The sequence below is a fragment of the Crinia signifera genome, chromosome 7 (assembly GCF_055691185.1).
Source record: "Crinia signifera chromosome 7, ASM5569118v1, whole genome shotgun sequence".
In the NCBI taxonomy this organism is placed as follows: Eukaryota; Metazoa; Chordata; class Amphibia; order Anura; family Myobatrachidae; genus Crinia; species Crinia signifera.
The window spans coordinates 50,283,325-50,301,123 of NC_139223.1; the positions used below are offsets into that span (position 1 = coordinate 50,283,325).

The 17,799-nt window shown below is 49.0% G+C and overlaps 1 protein-coding gene and 1 pseudogene across 3 annotated transcripts in view; one reads left to right on the forward strand and one right to left on the reverse strand.

The window, feature by feature from the left end:
- LOC146020156 (hexosaminidase D-like) overlaps positions 1-17,799 on the forward strand; it is a 60,507-nt gene that overhangs the window by 940 nt on the left and 41,768 nt on the right. The window contains exon 1 of one of the 3 annotated variants that reach the window (XM_083153039.1): positions 3,985-4,031. The exons of 1 other annotated variant lie outside the window; for it this stretch is intronic. In XM_083153039.1, the coding sequence (XP_083009165.1) occupies positions 4,022-4,031 (10 nt within the window). In that variant the 5' untranslated portion in view covers positions 3,985-4,021. Of the gene's footprint in view, positions 1-3,984; positions 4,032-17,565; positions 17,716-17,799 lie in introns of those variants that run through there. One more of the 3 variants, XM_083153040.1, reaches the window with a different exon arrangement.
- On the reverse strand, positions 14,497-14,603 carry LOC146025444 (U2 spliceosomal RNA; annotated as a pseudogene).

A 17,799-nucleotide genomic window follows, 5' to 3' on the forward strand; every position in this document is an offset into this window, starting at 1 on the left:
GCCTTATTCCAAAATGGATTAAATTAACCCCCCCCCCCCCTCAAAATTCTACACACAATGGGGCAGATGTATGAAGGGTCGTTATGGGGGAGAAGGGGTATCAGCGCACGTTATGTGCACTATACCGCTTCTCCCCCATGTATGAAGGAGCCGGGATGCGGTACAGGACAGGGGTGCTATGCACCCCTGTCCATATCGGCGCTGCTATCTAAATGATAGCAGGCCGAATGTATGAACGGTCAGCATCGCTGACCGTTCCGCCTGCTGCCGATTTTGGCTAAACAGCAGGGACAGCGCTGTCCCTGCTGTGGGCTGCACTGGGGATCTCGCGTGAGCAGCGAGATCCTGTGCATGCCCACTCGAGCCGGCCGGGGGACAGGAGACAGCGCATCAGTGTAAACTGATGCGCTACTCCAGGAGGGGACATCGCCGGAGGGGGGAGTTAGCGCTCCCCCGCTTCAACAGACAAGATGTTAATACATCTTGTCGATGTCCCTTCCTGCTTCGCCTCGCTAATGAGGCGAAGCATGAAGTATTATAGCCGTGCGTTAAGCGCCGCTATAATACATCTGCCCCAATGCCCCATAATGACAAGGTGAAAACAACTTTTTTGGACATTTTTTGCAAATTAATTTAAAAAATGTAAAATAAAGAAATCCAATGTACATAAGTATTTACAGCCTTTACTCAATACTTTGTTAATGCGCCTTTGGCAGCAATTACAGCCTCACGTCTTTTTTTGATGGCACAAGCTTGACACACCTATATTTTGCAGTTTTGCCCATTCCTCTGTGCAGCACCTCTCAAGCTCCATCAGATTGGATGGGAAGCGTCAATGCACAGCTATTTGCAGATCTCTCCAGAGATGTTCAATCTGATTCAAGTCTGCGCTCTGGCTTGCCACTCCTTTAAAATCTGTCTGGGGGTTCCGTTTGAGCAAATTACGAGAATTGCATCATTGTAGCCTCACCTTGCATGGCGGGTGGTGTGGCCACGAAGATGCAATTGCGCTGGCCACGCCCCCACATCAGAATATCCGCCGACCACCCCAGCCCTGCCCGCCCCTTTCCCGCCCCATCAGCGACCCGATCCCCCCCTCCCCATCCCGCCTCACTGAACTTGCTGCAAGCTTACAATCTATAGGGTCATAGTAGGGAAACACAAGGACAGGCACCAATAATAGTATAGCAGTCCCACCAAGTTGCAAGTCCAGAAGAAAAGCTATATAATACATAAGTGCCTCAGAGGGTTATGCGTGTGGAATTTAAATATGATAGGCTTGCCTGAAGAGGTGAGTTTTCAGGGACCCCTTGAAAGTTTGGAGGCTATTGGAGAGTCTTATTGTGTGTGGAAGGGAATTCCATAGGGTGGGTATGTGGCGTCATATCACTTCCGGTAACGCTATCAACAGAAAGTATTTGGATAACCGGCTGTTCCTTCTTATATGTCCATAAAGTGCTTTTCTTATACTGGTATGACCAGCACTTGTATATTGTGAAGGGATATACCATTCTTGTTCCTCATCCCTCTGGTATAGCTTTCTATAAAGAACTGGCGTTGTTACTTCCGCCCCTAAGAGTCTTTGGGTTGGGCAAAGATGAATAAATATATTGAACACACAACATAAAACATGAAAAACGTACAACATACAACTAACACGTGTGTGGTGATGGGGGGAAATTTAAAACCAGGTATATATTGGTTGTACTATAACGGAAATAAAGTTATTTTTTTTATAAGTGCCTCAGAAGCGTTACCGGAAGTGACGTGACGCCACATACCGGTATCCACAACATTGTGGAAGTGACGGCGGAGTATGGGCGCAACTACCGGAAATACTGGAAGCAGGGGACGCAAATAAAAGCGCACCCCGGGACCGTAGGAATCATTCTGCATTTCCTGACGAAGCCTACTTGTTGAAACGCATTGATACGCAGAGAAGGAATCGACCCCCCTGCCTGGATACACCGTATGACAGCGCACAGCAGGAGGATTAAGTCTGCCGGCAGACACGATCGATCACGGCAAAGAGTTACTCCAATACGGTACCTTTTTCAGTTCACTACGGTTCCCCAGCTCATTGCTCCCCCCACGCTTTGGGCTGGCGTGGATAGTGGGGGTGTTTCAGGAACACATTCACACCTGTCACGTCAGGCAGGTTAAATGCTTCAGAGATACCCTACAATCCTTATCTTCACTTTAGCCTGAGTATTTGTTGGCTGGTGGCCACATATCCCACCTGTTGGAACATTACAACAGCATCTGGACCATATATAGTGAGCCTTTTTAAGCATTCACTCATATTTTGTATATTTTTTCCTTATACATGTTATATGTTTGTGTGTTATGTCCTTGTATACTGGTATTAGTTTCACATTGAAACTGTGGGAGGGAGTCTGTGCTAGGCTGTTTTATGCTGTGCTTAGCTAAGCTATACTAAGACCATGAGGGTTTAAAAGCAGAGCTCAGCCAGAAAATAAAGAAAATGCAAATGCGCATGAAGTACAGAGACCAATAACATTAACATGGGGGACATTGAGGTTCTTAGCACAATAATGTGAGCCCACCTACCACGTCAAGGTGACCTCATCAGGTGGGTGGAGGGGAGAGTATTTTTTTATTTGTTTTGTTTTTATTTGTTTTTTTATTTTTTTTATTTGTAGGAGGAGGGGGAGGAGGGAGTCTGTGCTAGGCTGTTTTATGCTGTGCTTAGCTAAGCTATACTAAGACCATGAGGGTTTAAAAGCAGAGCTCAGCCAGAAAAGAAAGAAAATGCAAATGCGCATGAAGTACAGAGACCGATAACATTAACATGGGGGACATTGAGGGTCTTAGCACCCCCTGCCTACTCTCCCCGGGGGGGCCTCCCTACCCACTACCCTCTTGACGCCTGTCGACCCAGACGCCTGTCAACCCCTGCACTAATATGACAGGAAATCGCCAACACAGTTGTAATGTTATTTAAGGCTCTGTAATACTCTGTCTACATTGCAACTTTAAACATGATGTTTTATGATCGTAATGCCAGCACCGTCACATTGCTTTGACATTAGAGCAGTGTCTGCAATCTCCCAATGATATGCGTCAACATTGACAAAGTAACTGCTTCCCATTCTGCTGCTGTGAGACCTGGCAGCCAGAGCTTGGTCTCCCAGATCACTGGGATTAGAAAACACTTTTGGATCCTTTTCAGTTTCTCCTCCTGCAGGACTGTTATACACCCTACACCGACCTCACTGCAGCACAAACAGCACCAAACTCCCCACTGAGAAGGCTACTGTATGCCTCATGCTCAGTGCCCTCCTGTAATGTTATCACATGTTGCGTCGATGGATATTATGTGCTGCACATAATATTTATTGAATTACATGAGCGATCGCATATGGTTATTGACCACATACGATCCCTCGTAATGTGATCAGTGGGCTGCGGTGTAGTGGATTGGGTCGGATCCCTTACAGTAGCGCTGCGGTAAGAAGCCCATAGGCTTCAACAGGTAATCGCCAGCAAAAGCCCCTCTGCTGCCATTGTGGAGGGGCCATAGAGCATACAGAAATGCCGTAAAACCCCCGATAACTGGGTTTTTACCGCATTTCTGCTTTAGAAAATCTCCCCCATAGACAGGTGCATCTGCCATATAGGCTTTTATTCCTGACAATGTACCGATCTATCGCAAATAGATACCACTATTGCAGTATGCAGGATGTGTGGCCCCCTATTCACAGGGCATGGACTTGGCATGGTGCTGCTCTGTGTTTTCTATCCTTGGCACCAGCAAACCAGTGCTCCCTTTACGTCAGTTTATTTGAGATCTGCGGCTCCACCCTCAAAATCACTTTCCCCTGTTCCAGAAAATTGCTGAGTACAGACTTGGCAAGGTTTCTGATGGAGCATAAGCATCCATAGCTTCTCACTGTGATGCTGAGCATGCAGACTCAGCATCACACAGCAGACAGCCTGGCGTAACGTGCAGGGCATCATCCTGGAGACACCGGGCTACCAGAATGGACGTTGATTGCCTATGGTGATTGGTAAGTATCCTTGTTGGGATTAGTAGACAACTTTCTAAGTATATTTTTTATAACAATGGAACAAATGCTTAGAAAACAAACTGGTCTTCCTTTGAGGGGAGAATCTAAATGTTGTCATATGAGGGGTTGTCCAGGTGCAGTTGGATTTGCTGTCACTGCACGGTGATGCAGCAGGAGGCATCTATAACAAGCAGACGCCACCTACTTCAGTACTGATTTGAGCTGCGACCTTTGTGCTTTGCACCTGAATGACCCCCATAGATCTTTATTACACTATCTGAATTTTGAGAATATAAGCACATGGAGGTAAATTGGATATACTTACACAGCAGGTGTGGTATGTGGCTCCGACAGTGGTGATCCCGACAGTCATTGTCCCGACGTCGGGATCCCAACTGCCGGTGCTCCGACGGGGGCGAGTGCAAAGAAGCCCCTTGCGGACTTGGTGCGCTCGCCACGCTGCGGGCCCGGTGGCTCGCTACACTTGTCACAGGTTCTATTCTCCCTCTATCGGGGTCGTGGACCCCTACAAGGGAGAATAGCCCCTGTGAGTCGGGATCCCCCCTTTCGTAGCGTTATTCGGCACCCTGCATAATAAGGCATTCTACAGATTAGAAAGGTTATTTACATAGCAAATATACATACACCTGCTATAGAGGGGATCTATACATACACAGCCTCCAGCTACAGAGGGGATCTATACATACACACACACACACACACACAACCTTCTGCTACGGAGGGGATATATACACACCATACTTGCCTACTCTTGAAAACTAGTTTCAAGGAGATTATAGTTGGTAGTAGAATTTTGCACAGCGCCCCATTGAGGGTGTGTGTCATGTTCCACCCAAAGGACGTGTCTAGCTCCATATATGGGCGTATACTGTATGTGCTTAAATGCTTGTTGTGAGATATTTCTGGATAACATTAGTAACTATATACTTTGGGCAATGTAGCAAGTATTGATAATAACATTGCTGCCTGTAATATTGGATTATGTGTTTGCAATTACTTGCTGTGATATTTTGTTTCTTCTCTCTCAGCACAACATACGTGATAATAAATGTGATGCCTATGTAATAAATTTCAAGTACAATTCCCCCCCCCCCCCCCCCCCCAAAAAAAAAAAAGGTAACATAACATGCATAAGGTGGGTTAGGAGAAACCAGGGAGATTTCTAGACTGTTCAGGGAGAGAGGGAGATTGCTCCTATTTCAGAGAGTCTCCTGCAGGAGGGTAGGCAACTGTGACACACACACAAACACACACACACACACACACACACAGCCTCCTTCTATATAGGGGATCTATACATACAGTACACCCCCCCCCCCTCTTGTTACAGAGTGTATCTATACATACACAGCCTCCTGTTACAGAGGGGATCTATACACACACCACCTCCTGCTACAGAGGGGATCTATACAGACCCCCCTTCTTGGTGCCTATACCTATCCTCCCTCCCTGTAGCCTAACCCTATTTCCCTCACGGGTGCCGGACGGGGTCTCAACAGGCATTTACCCGACGTCGGGATTCCGACTGTCAAAACACCGACAGCCGGGTTCCCGGGTTCGGCTATTTTCCCTCGTGGGCGTCCACGACCCCCATAGAGGGAGATGGGAATAGGTGGCTCACGTAGCGAGCCACGTGTCCACAGCGTGGCGAGCGTAGCGAGCCCGCAAGGAGCTTATTTGCACTCACCATGCTGTCTGGGTCCAGCCAGTCAGGATCCCAAAGTCGGGCTAATGACTGTCGGACCCCTATACCACACCCGTCCCTCACTAATGCCTATTCCTAACCCGCCCCATCCCTGTCCACCTGCAAACCCTGCATATTTACCAGTCTGGATCTTGGCTGTCAGTATTCAGGCTTTTTTGATTGAAAAGGCAAATCTTTATTGTACATAAAGAAAGCAAAAAACAGACGGTAACACTTAGACATATATACTGTGTCGCAGCACAGCCAAAACACAGCACACATGCAAAACTGTATAGTACATTTCATGAAATACAGCATAAGAAATCAAATACCATAAGACATGCTATGCACTATGCATTCTAACCTTAAACAATCATTGACTATGGATAAGACTATGGGTGGAGGGAAGGGGGATGAGGGAGGGGGAGTCACGTTGCCCGAAGCTTTATTGACCAGACAGACACATATAAGGGGAGGGCAATAAATAGACAGGACATCAATAAAACAACAGACATCGTGAAATGGGGGGGCGGGGCCACGTCACAGTTCTTATCACTCAGTTCAATGGGGAAAGGGCCAGAAGAAGGGGGGGTTAGTCCTCTTCTTCCTCAGGGCTATCCCGGATGGAGTAGTCTCTGAGCAGGCTGTGGTTCAGCCTGCGGCAGTCCTGCACGGACATCCTCTCCCTCCTCAGGATGAGGCGATTCCTGGCAAACCACACAGCGTCCTTAAAACAGTTTATAAGGCGCCAGGCCTCCTGGGTCGCCCCAACAGTGTGTGTGCCGGGGAACAGTCCATAAAGCACCGAATGGTACGATAGGTGGCTCCTGGGCACACAGTCCTTAAACTCAGTCTCTAGGGCATCCAGCAGCAACTGTGCATAGGTGCAGTCCCAGAAGAGGTGCATAGATGTTTCCTCGCGAACGAGGCACCAGGGACAATGTCTGTACCTACACAAGTTTCGGGAGTGCATGAATGACCGGTGAGGCAAGCCTCCCTGGATGGCCATCCATGACAAGTCTTTATGTCTATTAGTCAGTCTCTTGGATGCCACGTACTCCCAGACAAACTTAACAGTTGCCGCCGGGAGCCCTGGGATCGATTCCATAGTGTCTCTGGCTCTGATGAGCTTGTGGACAGTTTTTGGCTTCCACAAGTCGGGTTTCAATCCCTCCAGTTGGTGTTCTCTCACAAACTTGGACACGTCCAGGTAGAACCACGGAGTGGTCCAGTTGTAAGGGATGGAGCTGTCCCACTTGTCCCATTTAAGGGTCCTCCACAATGGTAGGAGGAAGAAGCGGGACATGGAGTTCCCCGCAGAGCCGGCACAATTGTCAATCAAAGTTCTGCGGATGCAAGTACATACAAAGAAGGCTCTCAGCATAGTTGGAATGTCTGGAATGCCTTTGCCACCTTTGAGGGGATCCTTGTACATAATGCTCCGCTTCACTCTGTCCATTTTGGAGCCCCAGATGAAGTGGAAAGTGGCCCGGGTAATGGCCTTGCAGACCGCAGTTGGCGGCGGCCAGGCCTGGGCTGTGTACTGCAGGACGGGAAGAATCTCGTTCCGCAGCACAAGGGCTTTCCCCTCGATGGAAAGGTCTCTGAGGCTCCACAGTCCAATTTTCTGTCTCACTGTCGCAAGTTTCTCATCCCAGCACTTCCGGGCGGCTCCATCATCACCGAACCAGACACCCAGAATTTTGATGAGGTCCGGTTTGACGGTAAATGGGAAAGGAGCCGAGGACGACAGGTGCCACTTTCCGAAGAGCATGGCCTCTGACTTCCCGCAGTTGACTTTTGCCCCCGAAGCACGGCCGAAGTCCTCACAGGTCTGGACGAGTGCTGCCACCGAGCGATGATCCGCGCAGAAGACAGTGACGTCGTCCATGTACAGCGAGCACTTGGCCACTGGGCGGTCTGGACCTGGTGCGGTGATCCCTCTGATCTCTGGATTCTGTCTGATGGATAGGGCCAGGAGCTCTATAACACAAACAAAAAGAAGAGGTGAAAGAGGGCAGCCTTGTCTGACCCCAGAGAGGACAGGAAAGGGGTCAGTCTTCCAGCCGTTCACCAACACCGTGCTGTGGATATCAAGGTACATAAGGTTAACATACGAACAAAACAATTCACCAAGACCAAATTTTCGCAGCACCTTACCCATCAGCTCATGAGAGACACGGTCAAAGGCCTTTTCCTGATCAAGACTGATCAGGGCCGTGCGCACATTACGATCTTTCACGTAATGGACCGTGTCCCTGAGGAGGGCAAGGCTGTCTGCGATCCTGCGGCCAGGTATACCACAGGTCTGATCCGGATGAACAATCTGTCCGATGACAGCCTTTAGCCTATTGGCCAGTACCTTGGCGAGGATCTTGTAGTCCACGTTCAGAAGAGAGATGGGCCTCCAATTTTTCAGCTCACATCTCTCCCCCTTCCGCTTATACAAGATCGTGATCATCCCTTCCCTCAGCGAAGGAGGCATTTTTCCCTCCACCACCATCTCCTCATACAGCTCGAGCAGGTCCGGGCCGATTAGATCCCACAGCGCTACATAGAGCTCAGCTGGGAGACCATCGTTACCTGGAGTCCTGCCTTGCCTAAAGGATTTGGTGGCAGAGAATACCTCCTCCAGCGTCAGGGGAGCGTCCAGCGCCGATCTGCCTGCAGGATCAATAGGGTTAGTGATACCTGACAGGAACTTGTCGGCCATGTCGTTGTCAGTCGTCTTAGGGAAGTAGAGGTCGCTGTAGTAGTCGCGGACAACCTTCATCACGCCCTCCTTCCCCTGTCTGGGAATGCCATTCTCATCTTGTAGCTCGGTCAGGGGCGTGTGGCCAGAGTGGAGTTTCCTGAAAAAGAAAGAAGAACACGTCTCACCCTTCTCCAGATTCTCCACCTTGGAACGGAAGACGATACGTCTGGACTCCTCCTCAAACACCTTTTAAACCTAAGTCTATTTTCAACCCCACTTTTTCTAGGGGAAACTTTGTAGAAACCTTTTTAAAATTAGTATCAGATGATATTAAAGAAATGGACCACAAAATACAACGGTGCAACCTCACATTCAAAGAGAGGAATGCCCTAAAAAGTCTAAAGGAGAATGAAAACCTCATTATTAAACCATCTGACAAGGGGGGCGGAATAGTCATTATGACTAAAGAGAATTATGACAAGGAAGTATACAGGCAGCTGCTGGAGGGCCAGACATACACAAAATTAAAGAATGACCCCACCACTAAAATGTTAAGCAAAATTAAAAGCCTGTTCTTAGAATATAAACTTAAAGAAGTCATTACAGAAAAAGAATATTCTTTCCTATACAATGATGAACCTTCCATTCCGGTATTGTACATCTTACCAAAGATACACAAGGACCCCCTATGTCCCCCTGGAAGGCCTATCATCTCGGGGATAGGATCTTTAAGTGCGAACTTGTCAGAATATATTGATTTTTTTCTGCAACCATTGGTTATGTGCAATAAATCCCATTTAAAAGACACTAGGGATGCTCTAAATGCAATAAAAGAAATAGTATGGGAGGAAGGCCTAATTCTAGTAACTGGTGATGTTAGGTCCCTTTATACTATTATAGAGCATCAAAGGGGGATTGAAGCCCTTAAAAGGGCTCTCACAAATAGCACTTTAGATGGGGATCTTCAAAGTTTTTTAATCGATGGAGTACAATTTATTTTAGAAAATAATTATTTCTCTTTTAACGGCAATTTTTACCTCCAAAATGTTGGTACGGCTATGGGCACCAGGTTCGCCCCCAGCTACGCGAACATCTTTATGGGGCAGTGGGAGGAGGATGTGATCTGGAACCACTGTCCCTTCGGGGCGAACCTGGTGCTCTGGAAACGTTACATAGATGACGTCATTTTTATTTGGAGAGGAGGAGAGGAGCTTTTAAGTAGGTTTTTTAATTATTTAAATACTAACCACTTAAATATAGAACTTACGTTCGAAAGTAGCCAAATTAGGTTGAACTTCTTGGATATTTCTATATATGTGGAGAATAACAAACTCCACACTATGAATTACAACAAGCCAACGGACTCCAATGCTTATATTCAAGCTATGAGTTGTCACCATTCAAATTGGCTTAAGTCCATTCCGGAGGGCCAATTCAGGCGCCTGAGGAGAAATTGCAGTACCCTAGATGCATATAAAAACCAGGCCTGTGCAATGGAAAAAAAGTTTATAGCATCAGGCTATGATGAGAGTAATGTAAAAACAGTTAATGGTCGAGTAGCAGATCTCAACAGAGAGGAACTATTAAAACCCAAAGAAAAGCTCCAAGAAAATGCCACTAACAAATTCGAATGGGCATTTGTGACGACGTACAGTAGTCAACATAGATTATTGGAAAAAACGCTTCAAAAGCATTGGGGAATATTGCAAAAAGACCCCATCATAGGGGATTTGCTACCAGTAAAACCTAGATGCATATATAAACGAGCACCCACGATTAGAAATAGCCTAGTCAAAAGTGCTGCCCCACCTGCCAAATCGATGGTGACTGTAAAATCAAAAGGCTTTTTCAGGTGTGGAGTCTGTCTAGGCTGCAGAGGAATCCCGGGAGAATCCTCCAAAATCAATGAAATAACCATTAACACCAAGGTCTTTAAGATTAGAGACTTTGTAACCTGTAATAGCAGTAATGTAATATACGCAATCGGATGTAAATGCAATATGTGGTATATAGGAAAAACATCTAGACCACTGAAGGTACGCATCAGTGAACACCTGAGAAATATTAGGAAGGGAGTCACTGTACATGCGTTATCCGAACATTTTAGAGTTAAACATAACTGCTGCACATCAGGAATTACTGGCTTTGTTGGTTTAAGACAGATCAAGGAGAATTGGAGACAGCGGGGATTGGCTAAGCAATTGGCCAAGGCAGAAATGCAAACTATTTATGAGTTAAATACTCTAATCCCCGCTGGTCTCAACTCCGATTTCGAAATAAAATGGTTTCTGTAACTTAATTTGTTGTCTTTTTTAACCTAGATCGTGTCTATATAAGAGTGGATGTCCGGGAGGCGTTACCCAGCAACCAGATAAACAAATGGAGATCGGGGCTGAGATATGAAGCAGCAGAATGACAGAGTAATGCTGCCGCTGCCCACGATTCATGACGCTGGCCGGAAGTGACGATACGGCAACTAGCGTCTTGTTACTATAACAACATGCTGGAAACGCTGGGCCGGAAGTGATGTATCGGCACCCAGAGCTGTGCTGCGTCACGGACTGGCGTTGCCTTGGATACCCTGCACGCCGGAACACGGCGCGACAGGAAGTCCCCGCCGAGGCTGAGGACTATGGGACATGTAGTTTGACAGTCTAATTAGGAGTCCGTCCTCGGCGCGGGAAAAATACCGGTATAAAAGGAGTCAGAACGCAGACAGTAGGACACCTTGAAAAAGTCCTCCTTGTGAGGAAGAAACGCGTTGGTGAACTGCATTCTGAAAACTGCCTGAAGGGAGGAAGAACCAGAGGGAATACAAGTGGATTGCCCAGCTGTATTTACGTTAAAGGATTGGGAACCCCTGCTCTGTTTGGAACTGTGTTAATAGCCAGTTCCAGACCATCTGTCTGCTTGCGTGATGCACATGAGAGAGAGATCCTGAAATTCATGAAAATTCCAAGCGCCGGATAAGTCACTATTCAATTTTTTTGTCCTCCTCAAAGTGCCTTTTCAGGCTCTTTTTGGTCTCATCCAGGTCGTCCTTCACGTCCCAGCCGCACCGCTGGAGGTCCACCAGGGACTGGAGCTCACGCTGCAGATTTCTGAGGTTCCTCTTACGGTCGCATGCCTGGATATGCCCTTTGACCTGAAAGAAACTGCGGATGTTAGATTTGGCATATTCCCACCAGTCAGACATACAGTCAAAATAACATTTGTCATTTTTCCATGTGATGTAGGCATCCTTAAGCTCAGCCAATACCTCCTCCCTTTCCAGCAGGGCACAGTTCAACTTCCAGGAGCCTGGGCCAGATGGAAAACCATGGCCCAGAATTCCTTGGAAGAGAATGGCCCTGTGGTCAGAGAAGAAGCAGGGAACCATAGAATGCCTAACCTGCTGCACTGCCCGGGAGGTAAACACAAAGTCAATGCGGGAATGCACAGAGCCATCGGGGCGGCTCCACGTGAAATTCACGGAGCCGGCCCCCATGGAGCCCACAGCGTCCCGCAGTGACGCTTCGGCCACCATTTCCCGGAGCAGATTGGACGTGATGTCCAGCTTCGCAGAGTTGCAGGTGCTTCTTCCATCCCCTTCGATCGGGCAGTTGAAGTCTCCAGCCATCACTACAGCCCTGGTGGTGGCGAGCTGGGTCCGCAGGGTCTGGAATAGTTCCAAACGCTCATTCTTGATAGGTGAAGCGTACACGCAGATAAGCCTGATAGGCTCCCCTGCCCAGGAGCCGTCTACGACAAGTAACCTGCCGCAGACGAGCTCCTGAACAGAATCCAGCGTGAAGAGGCTCCCCCTGATCAGAATGGCTACCCCTGCAGACTTACACTCACCTCCACCGGACCAGTAGGACGGGCCATGGGACCACTGCCGGGCCAGGTGCTTGTAGGACCTGGAGAAAGGGAGAGAGCATTCCTGCAACATGTATACATCACATTTCTGAAAGTCAAGGAAAGTAAAAACAGACTGTCTCCTAGCCTTATCTATAATGCTCCTCACATTAATGGTAAGAATATTAAAAGCTACCATCTGTTAAGAGAAAGGGCAGGTTAGGTTACGATACGTTTACGTTACCACTCCCATCGGGGGGCGCAGCGTCCGGCTTTGCAGCTGGATCTCCTTCATGGGTTGGTTCCGTAATGCCAAGCAGCTGGTCGATGTCGCTGTCGCAGACGAGTTCAGTTGCCCCCAACTTGTCGTAACATTCCACCAAGGCCGCCATCTCCTCCTCGAGGGTGGGGGCGGGCTGGGGTGGTTCCACCAACTCAACTGCTGCCTTTTTGGAAGATTCCGGGTCGGCAGCGGGGCTCTCCAACACCTTCCTCTTCCGTCTCAGCGTGGTCGGACCTGCAGAGGTAAGGGGTGGAAACTCCTCCTCGGAGAGGAGAGGGGTGGAGGGAAGAGGGGTGGGTTGGGCAAGAGGTCGGGAGGGTGAGGGAGGGGGGTGAGCAGCAGTGGAGGGGGGTGCTGTCACAGAGGGAGGTAGGGGAGGAGGGGTGGGGATGACAGGGGCAGAGGGGGGTTTCTTACCACCTTGTTTCTGCGGCTTCGGCTTTGGCTGCTTCTGTACCGGCTGGGGAGGCACCATGGGGGTAACTCCCTTCACTGCTGCGGCGTAGGACCTCGCTCTGTCAGGGCATGCCTTGTAGAGGTGGTCTCCTTTGCCGCACAGGTTGCAGACGAGCTTCGTGGGGCAGTCCTTTGTCTCGTGGCCGGCCACGTGACAGAACTTGCATGCCGAGACCTTGCACTCTCTTCCCACGTGGTCTTTCCCACTGCACTTTCGACAGGTGCGTGGTTGATCCGCGTAGTAGATGAGTCCAGCGGTTCCCCCCAGGGAGAAGCACTGTTTGAGGTGCTTGACTCCGTCTGGGCACGAAGTGTCCTTGTGGAGCCTGACCACCACCGACCACTTTACGTCCCAGAGCCCGTTGCTCAGCAGGACCCTTGTGGGGTCCCTGATGACCGTGCAGGATCTGTTCAGGAATGTGACGATGTCTTTGGCAGGCACATGTGGACTTCGCATTGAAACCATCAACCGCCTCTCCTCCCTTTGAATAGGGCAGTTGCCCACAAAGCGAGAGAGAGGGGAATCAGGCTTCGCCGCTTTCACCGCCTCCCAATACCTCTTGCAGATGGCAATGGTGGCGAAGGTGACATAAAAGATCCCCTTGATGAAGGTCTGGGTGCTGAGGACTTCGGGGGCCGAGAATCCTTGGTCCAGGACCATCATCTTGCCGAATTGCACCAGCGAAAGGTCCGGCACCCGTCCGTCCACCTCCTTCAGCTTCATCACCACGGTTTGCCTCATCCAGGGTTCCAGGGCTGGGGTAGCCTTGGAGCCATCCCTGGCGGGCACCGCTGGTGGTGTCCCTGAAGGGGGGCAGGAGCTGGGGCCGGCCACATTTGCTGGGGTTTCGGCCGGGGACTTGCCCTTCTTCCCGGCGAGGGGGGCTGGAGCGGAGGCTGTGGCCATCCTTCCGGCTTCTCGGGGCAAAAGGGTCTTTTCCGGGACCCCGGCAGGAGGGGAAGGAGGAGATCTCTTCAGAGGGCAGAGCAACACAAGTCTAACCCTCCAAGGTGGCTAGAGAGCGATGCACGGCTTCAGAGGGCAGAGCAAAGCAAGTCTAACCCTCCACGGAGGCTGGGGAGCGTTGCAAAGCTTCGGAGGGCAGAGCAGAAAGTCTGACCCTCGGCGGCGGTTCCAGAGCGGTGGAGGCTTCAGAGGGCAGAGCAGAAAACTCTGACCCTCTTAGGCAGCTCGGGAGTGCTGCAAGGCTTCGAGAGGGCAGAGCAAACAAGTCTGCCTCTCCCAGGTGGCTAGGGTGCGTTGATCTCCCTCCTCAGGCAAAATCCTCTTCTCCTCGCAGTCGGGGGCGGAGCTTCTTCCTCGGCGTCGTGAGGCGGAGGGGTCGGCAGTCGCTTCGGAGGGCAGAGCAGAGCAAGTCTGAGCCTCAGTCTTCTCCGGCTTCTCCCTCTTCTGGCGGTGTCTTCTCCTCCTCGCAGTCTCGACGTCTTCGCTCAATTCGCTCTTCTCGGCCTGGCAGCGGTAGCCCTGAGAAGGACCGTTGTCGGTCCAAGAAACAAGGAGCAGAGCTGCCTCTCAGAATAAACTGATAAGAACAGATACTACACTTGATCTTAGCCAAAAGGCCGAGAGGCTGTCAGTATTCAGGCTTCAGGAACCTGATCCATTCGGAGTTCTTGCGCCGGTTTTGAGAGGACAGTTGGAATGCTGGCATCAGTATATTGTATGCTGACATCCTCATTGTGGAGATGTTAACCGCATCCCATACTGAATATAAGGCTCTGTGTTGTGCTGATTCAGCAAACATTAAAGATTTGGCTCTGTACCGTACTGATACAACACTCATAAGGGGCGTGTTCCCTGAAAAACACTGCATTTCGTATGCGAAAAACAGTAAATGTATGTGGACACATCTGTATTCTGGCAATGGATAAGTGAATGTTATAATATTTTTCTTCTGTATTCACATTACACCACACTGTATTGCTTTTATTCACATTACACCACAACATATTGCTGTTATTCCAGGGTTGCCTACCCTCCCGGAATGGTCGGGAGGCTCCCGGCCTACTGGATAGGTGGGCAACCATCCTGGATACCGGCACCCCCCCCCCCCCCCCAGCTCATTTCCCCCTCAGCAGCATGTTAATTTCCCGCGACTGTTGTTTTTTTTGGGGGGGGGGGGGCTAAAGATGCAAATTGCATCATTTAGTCCTGCCCCCTCCTTGAAGACCTGCAAATTGCGGGTTTTTCAGTTCTGGGTGCTGGGCTTGATGATGCCTACATCAGGCCCCACCCCCTGAAGTGCTGCTGACAGGCTTTTCCCAGAAGCCTTTTGTCGTCCCCCCCCAAAAAAAGTCACAAATGTAGGTGATGTGTGTCTCCCCTCACCCCCCTTTTAGGCATAAGTAATGCCTCAACACAATTTACTGCACTCAGTGTTAAGCTAGCCATACATTAGTGCGATTTAACCATTTTTCACCCGATACCGATGGATTAGGCTGAGAAATCAGGTGAAAAGTGGCCAAATCACATGTGTGACATCCAATCCAAGCTCTTTACTGGGTAATAGAAAGGGTTAATTGCTTTTCTGTGATATCACTGAGCAAATAATCAAGGTGAGCAGGCCTGTGTTGTATGTCTGTTGCTTTGCTGTTTAGATTTCCCCTCTGTACCACCCCTTGCACAGAGCAGCTTGTCTTTACTCCATGGCTACGCTGATTACCTTGTTATATTTACAATATTTCAGTGTTCGAAATGCATCAGTCACCCTATTGCTGTTGGCTAACATTTAATCTAAGCTAAAATTCCTTATCTGTGCTTGGCAGACATGCTGCATTACATGCAGGGCCGCCGAGAGTGGGGGGAGCAGTACTAATTATCTGGGCCCCGGTCTGACGACCCCTTCCCCCCCCCCTCGTCCGTACCGGGCAGCAGCACACATGTACAGCATGTGCTGTGCTGACAGCAGGCTCAGCATGAGCGTCTCACTGACAGCACATGCTGTAGGTGTGTGCTGCTGCTGCTGAGGGGGGACTTTTTTTACCCCCCCCCCTTTAAACATTTTTGGGGTGTGGCCTAACCGTGGTGAGTGGCCACGCCTCCCGTGATTAGGTCACACCCCCAAAATTTTACCGGGGCCCGGCATACCTCTTGGCTGCCCTGATTACATGACACAAGTCCTGAGAACAACTCTGTTCTCAGTTAAACTTTTTAAGCTTTTCATTTTCACCAGCTCATAGCTACCATTTCTACGTCTGTGAATACCATGCTTGGCTTCCAGGGCTACATTTACTAAGAATCATGTTTTCTATAGCGAAATGCTGGACATCATTCGTGCAATTCTTTAAAAAAAAAAAAAATATAGGATTTACTAATCGATATCTGTACTATTGTTGTCTGTCTAAAACCCCATCCCATTGCCCCCTTTACTATGAGTATTGTATAACTTACTGACTGTCGGGATTCTGGTGGTCTCTTTTCTGACATTGGAATCCCAACTGTCAGGAGCCCGACAGGGGAGGGAGCACATTCAAGCCCCTTGCCGGCTCCCTGTGCTTGCCACACTGCGGGCTCAGTGGTTCACTGCACTCGCCACCTATTCTATTCTTCCTCTACGGTGGTCGTGGACATGTGAGTCGGGATTCCGACTGTCAGTGAGTCATCCGGCACCACTTTACTATACACTCAGCTGATGTGGCTCGCCTGGTAAGTAGAGGAGTCACAGTGTATTGGAAAAGGACTGCAAAGGAGGTTAAGTTACCCATACACTGGGCGATTTACATGTATTTTGGGTTCTTTTCCTGTGATAGCAGAAGTCAATCACAGGAAAAGAGCCCAAATTGCAGGAGACTGACAGCAGGTCTGATGAAATATGAGGTCCTTTGAACCGGACCAGCTTGGCTGGGAATGCATGCGATATATCGCATGCAAAAGAACTGCATGCTACAGTATATATCACATGCGATCCTGCCGCCCGGGAAGGTCCTGGGCGGCTCAAGGTAGCACTGCAAGGGGGGAAGTCGCCGCAATGTATGGGGGCCTTAAAAGAGAGTAGTTTAGTGGCATAAGGTGATCATGGACTGTCAATAAGGATATTGAATGATTATGGTCGGGATATTAGAGGATAAGAAGTAATTGTATTACCCAGGTTGTTTTATCAATGCGCTATATAATAAGAAGCAATAAATAAATAAGGATGGGTCATCCGATCAGTTATGTGTCAGCCAGTGAGAACTGGGAGGGGAGGGGCCGCACCTCACCGCACTCCCATATTTTGAGTACTAACCCTGCTGCAGCAGTGCTGTACAGACCACCAGGAAAATGGAGCGCTGGCCAAATTACAGATGGAATTAGACTGATTGCCTCTAGCCATATAATATTTGTATTTTTCTAGCTACTTTCTCATGATTATTGGCACTATATTTGCCATAACATTTTTGACTATAGGAACCCCTCTATATGAAGTAACCCAGATTCCACAAAGTCTTAATTTTGCTTTGTTTGAGGGCTAGAGAAATTGTGTAGCGTGACAGGATCACCTGAGCATACAAACACATCCAGTGACATTAGTGAAGGCAGGAAATGGTAGCATTGTTAAGGACTTCCTGGTTTATTCTTATAACCTCTGTAGTCTCCACGATCTGTCAGTAAGAAGAGTGCCCTGCAGGGAACTTGCTGGGACCTGCTGCATCTAAACGTGTCCCCCTCAATATTGCAGTAACTGCATGAGCATTCCTGAGCTATAAGGTAAAGAGATTGTGGATTTTCTGTTTCATTTGTTTTTATCCTGTTCCGTACCTCAGAGTCTGTGGCTAAGACAGTTATGTCATT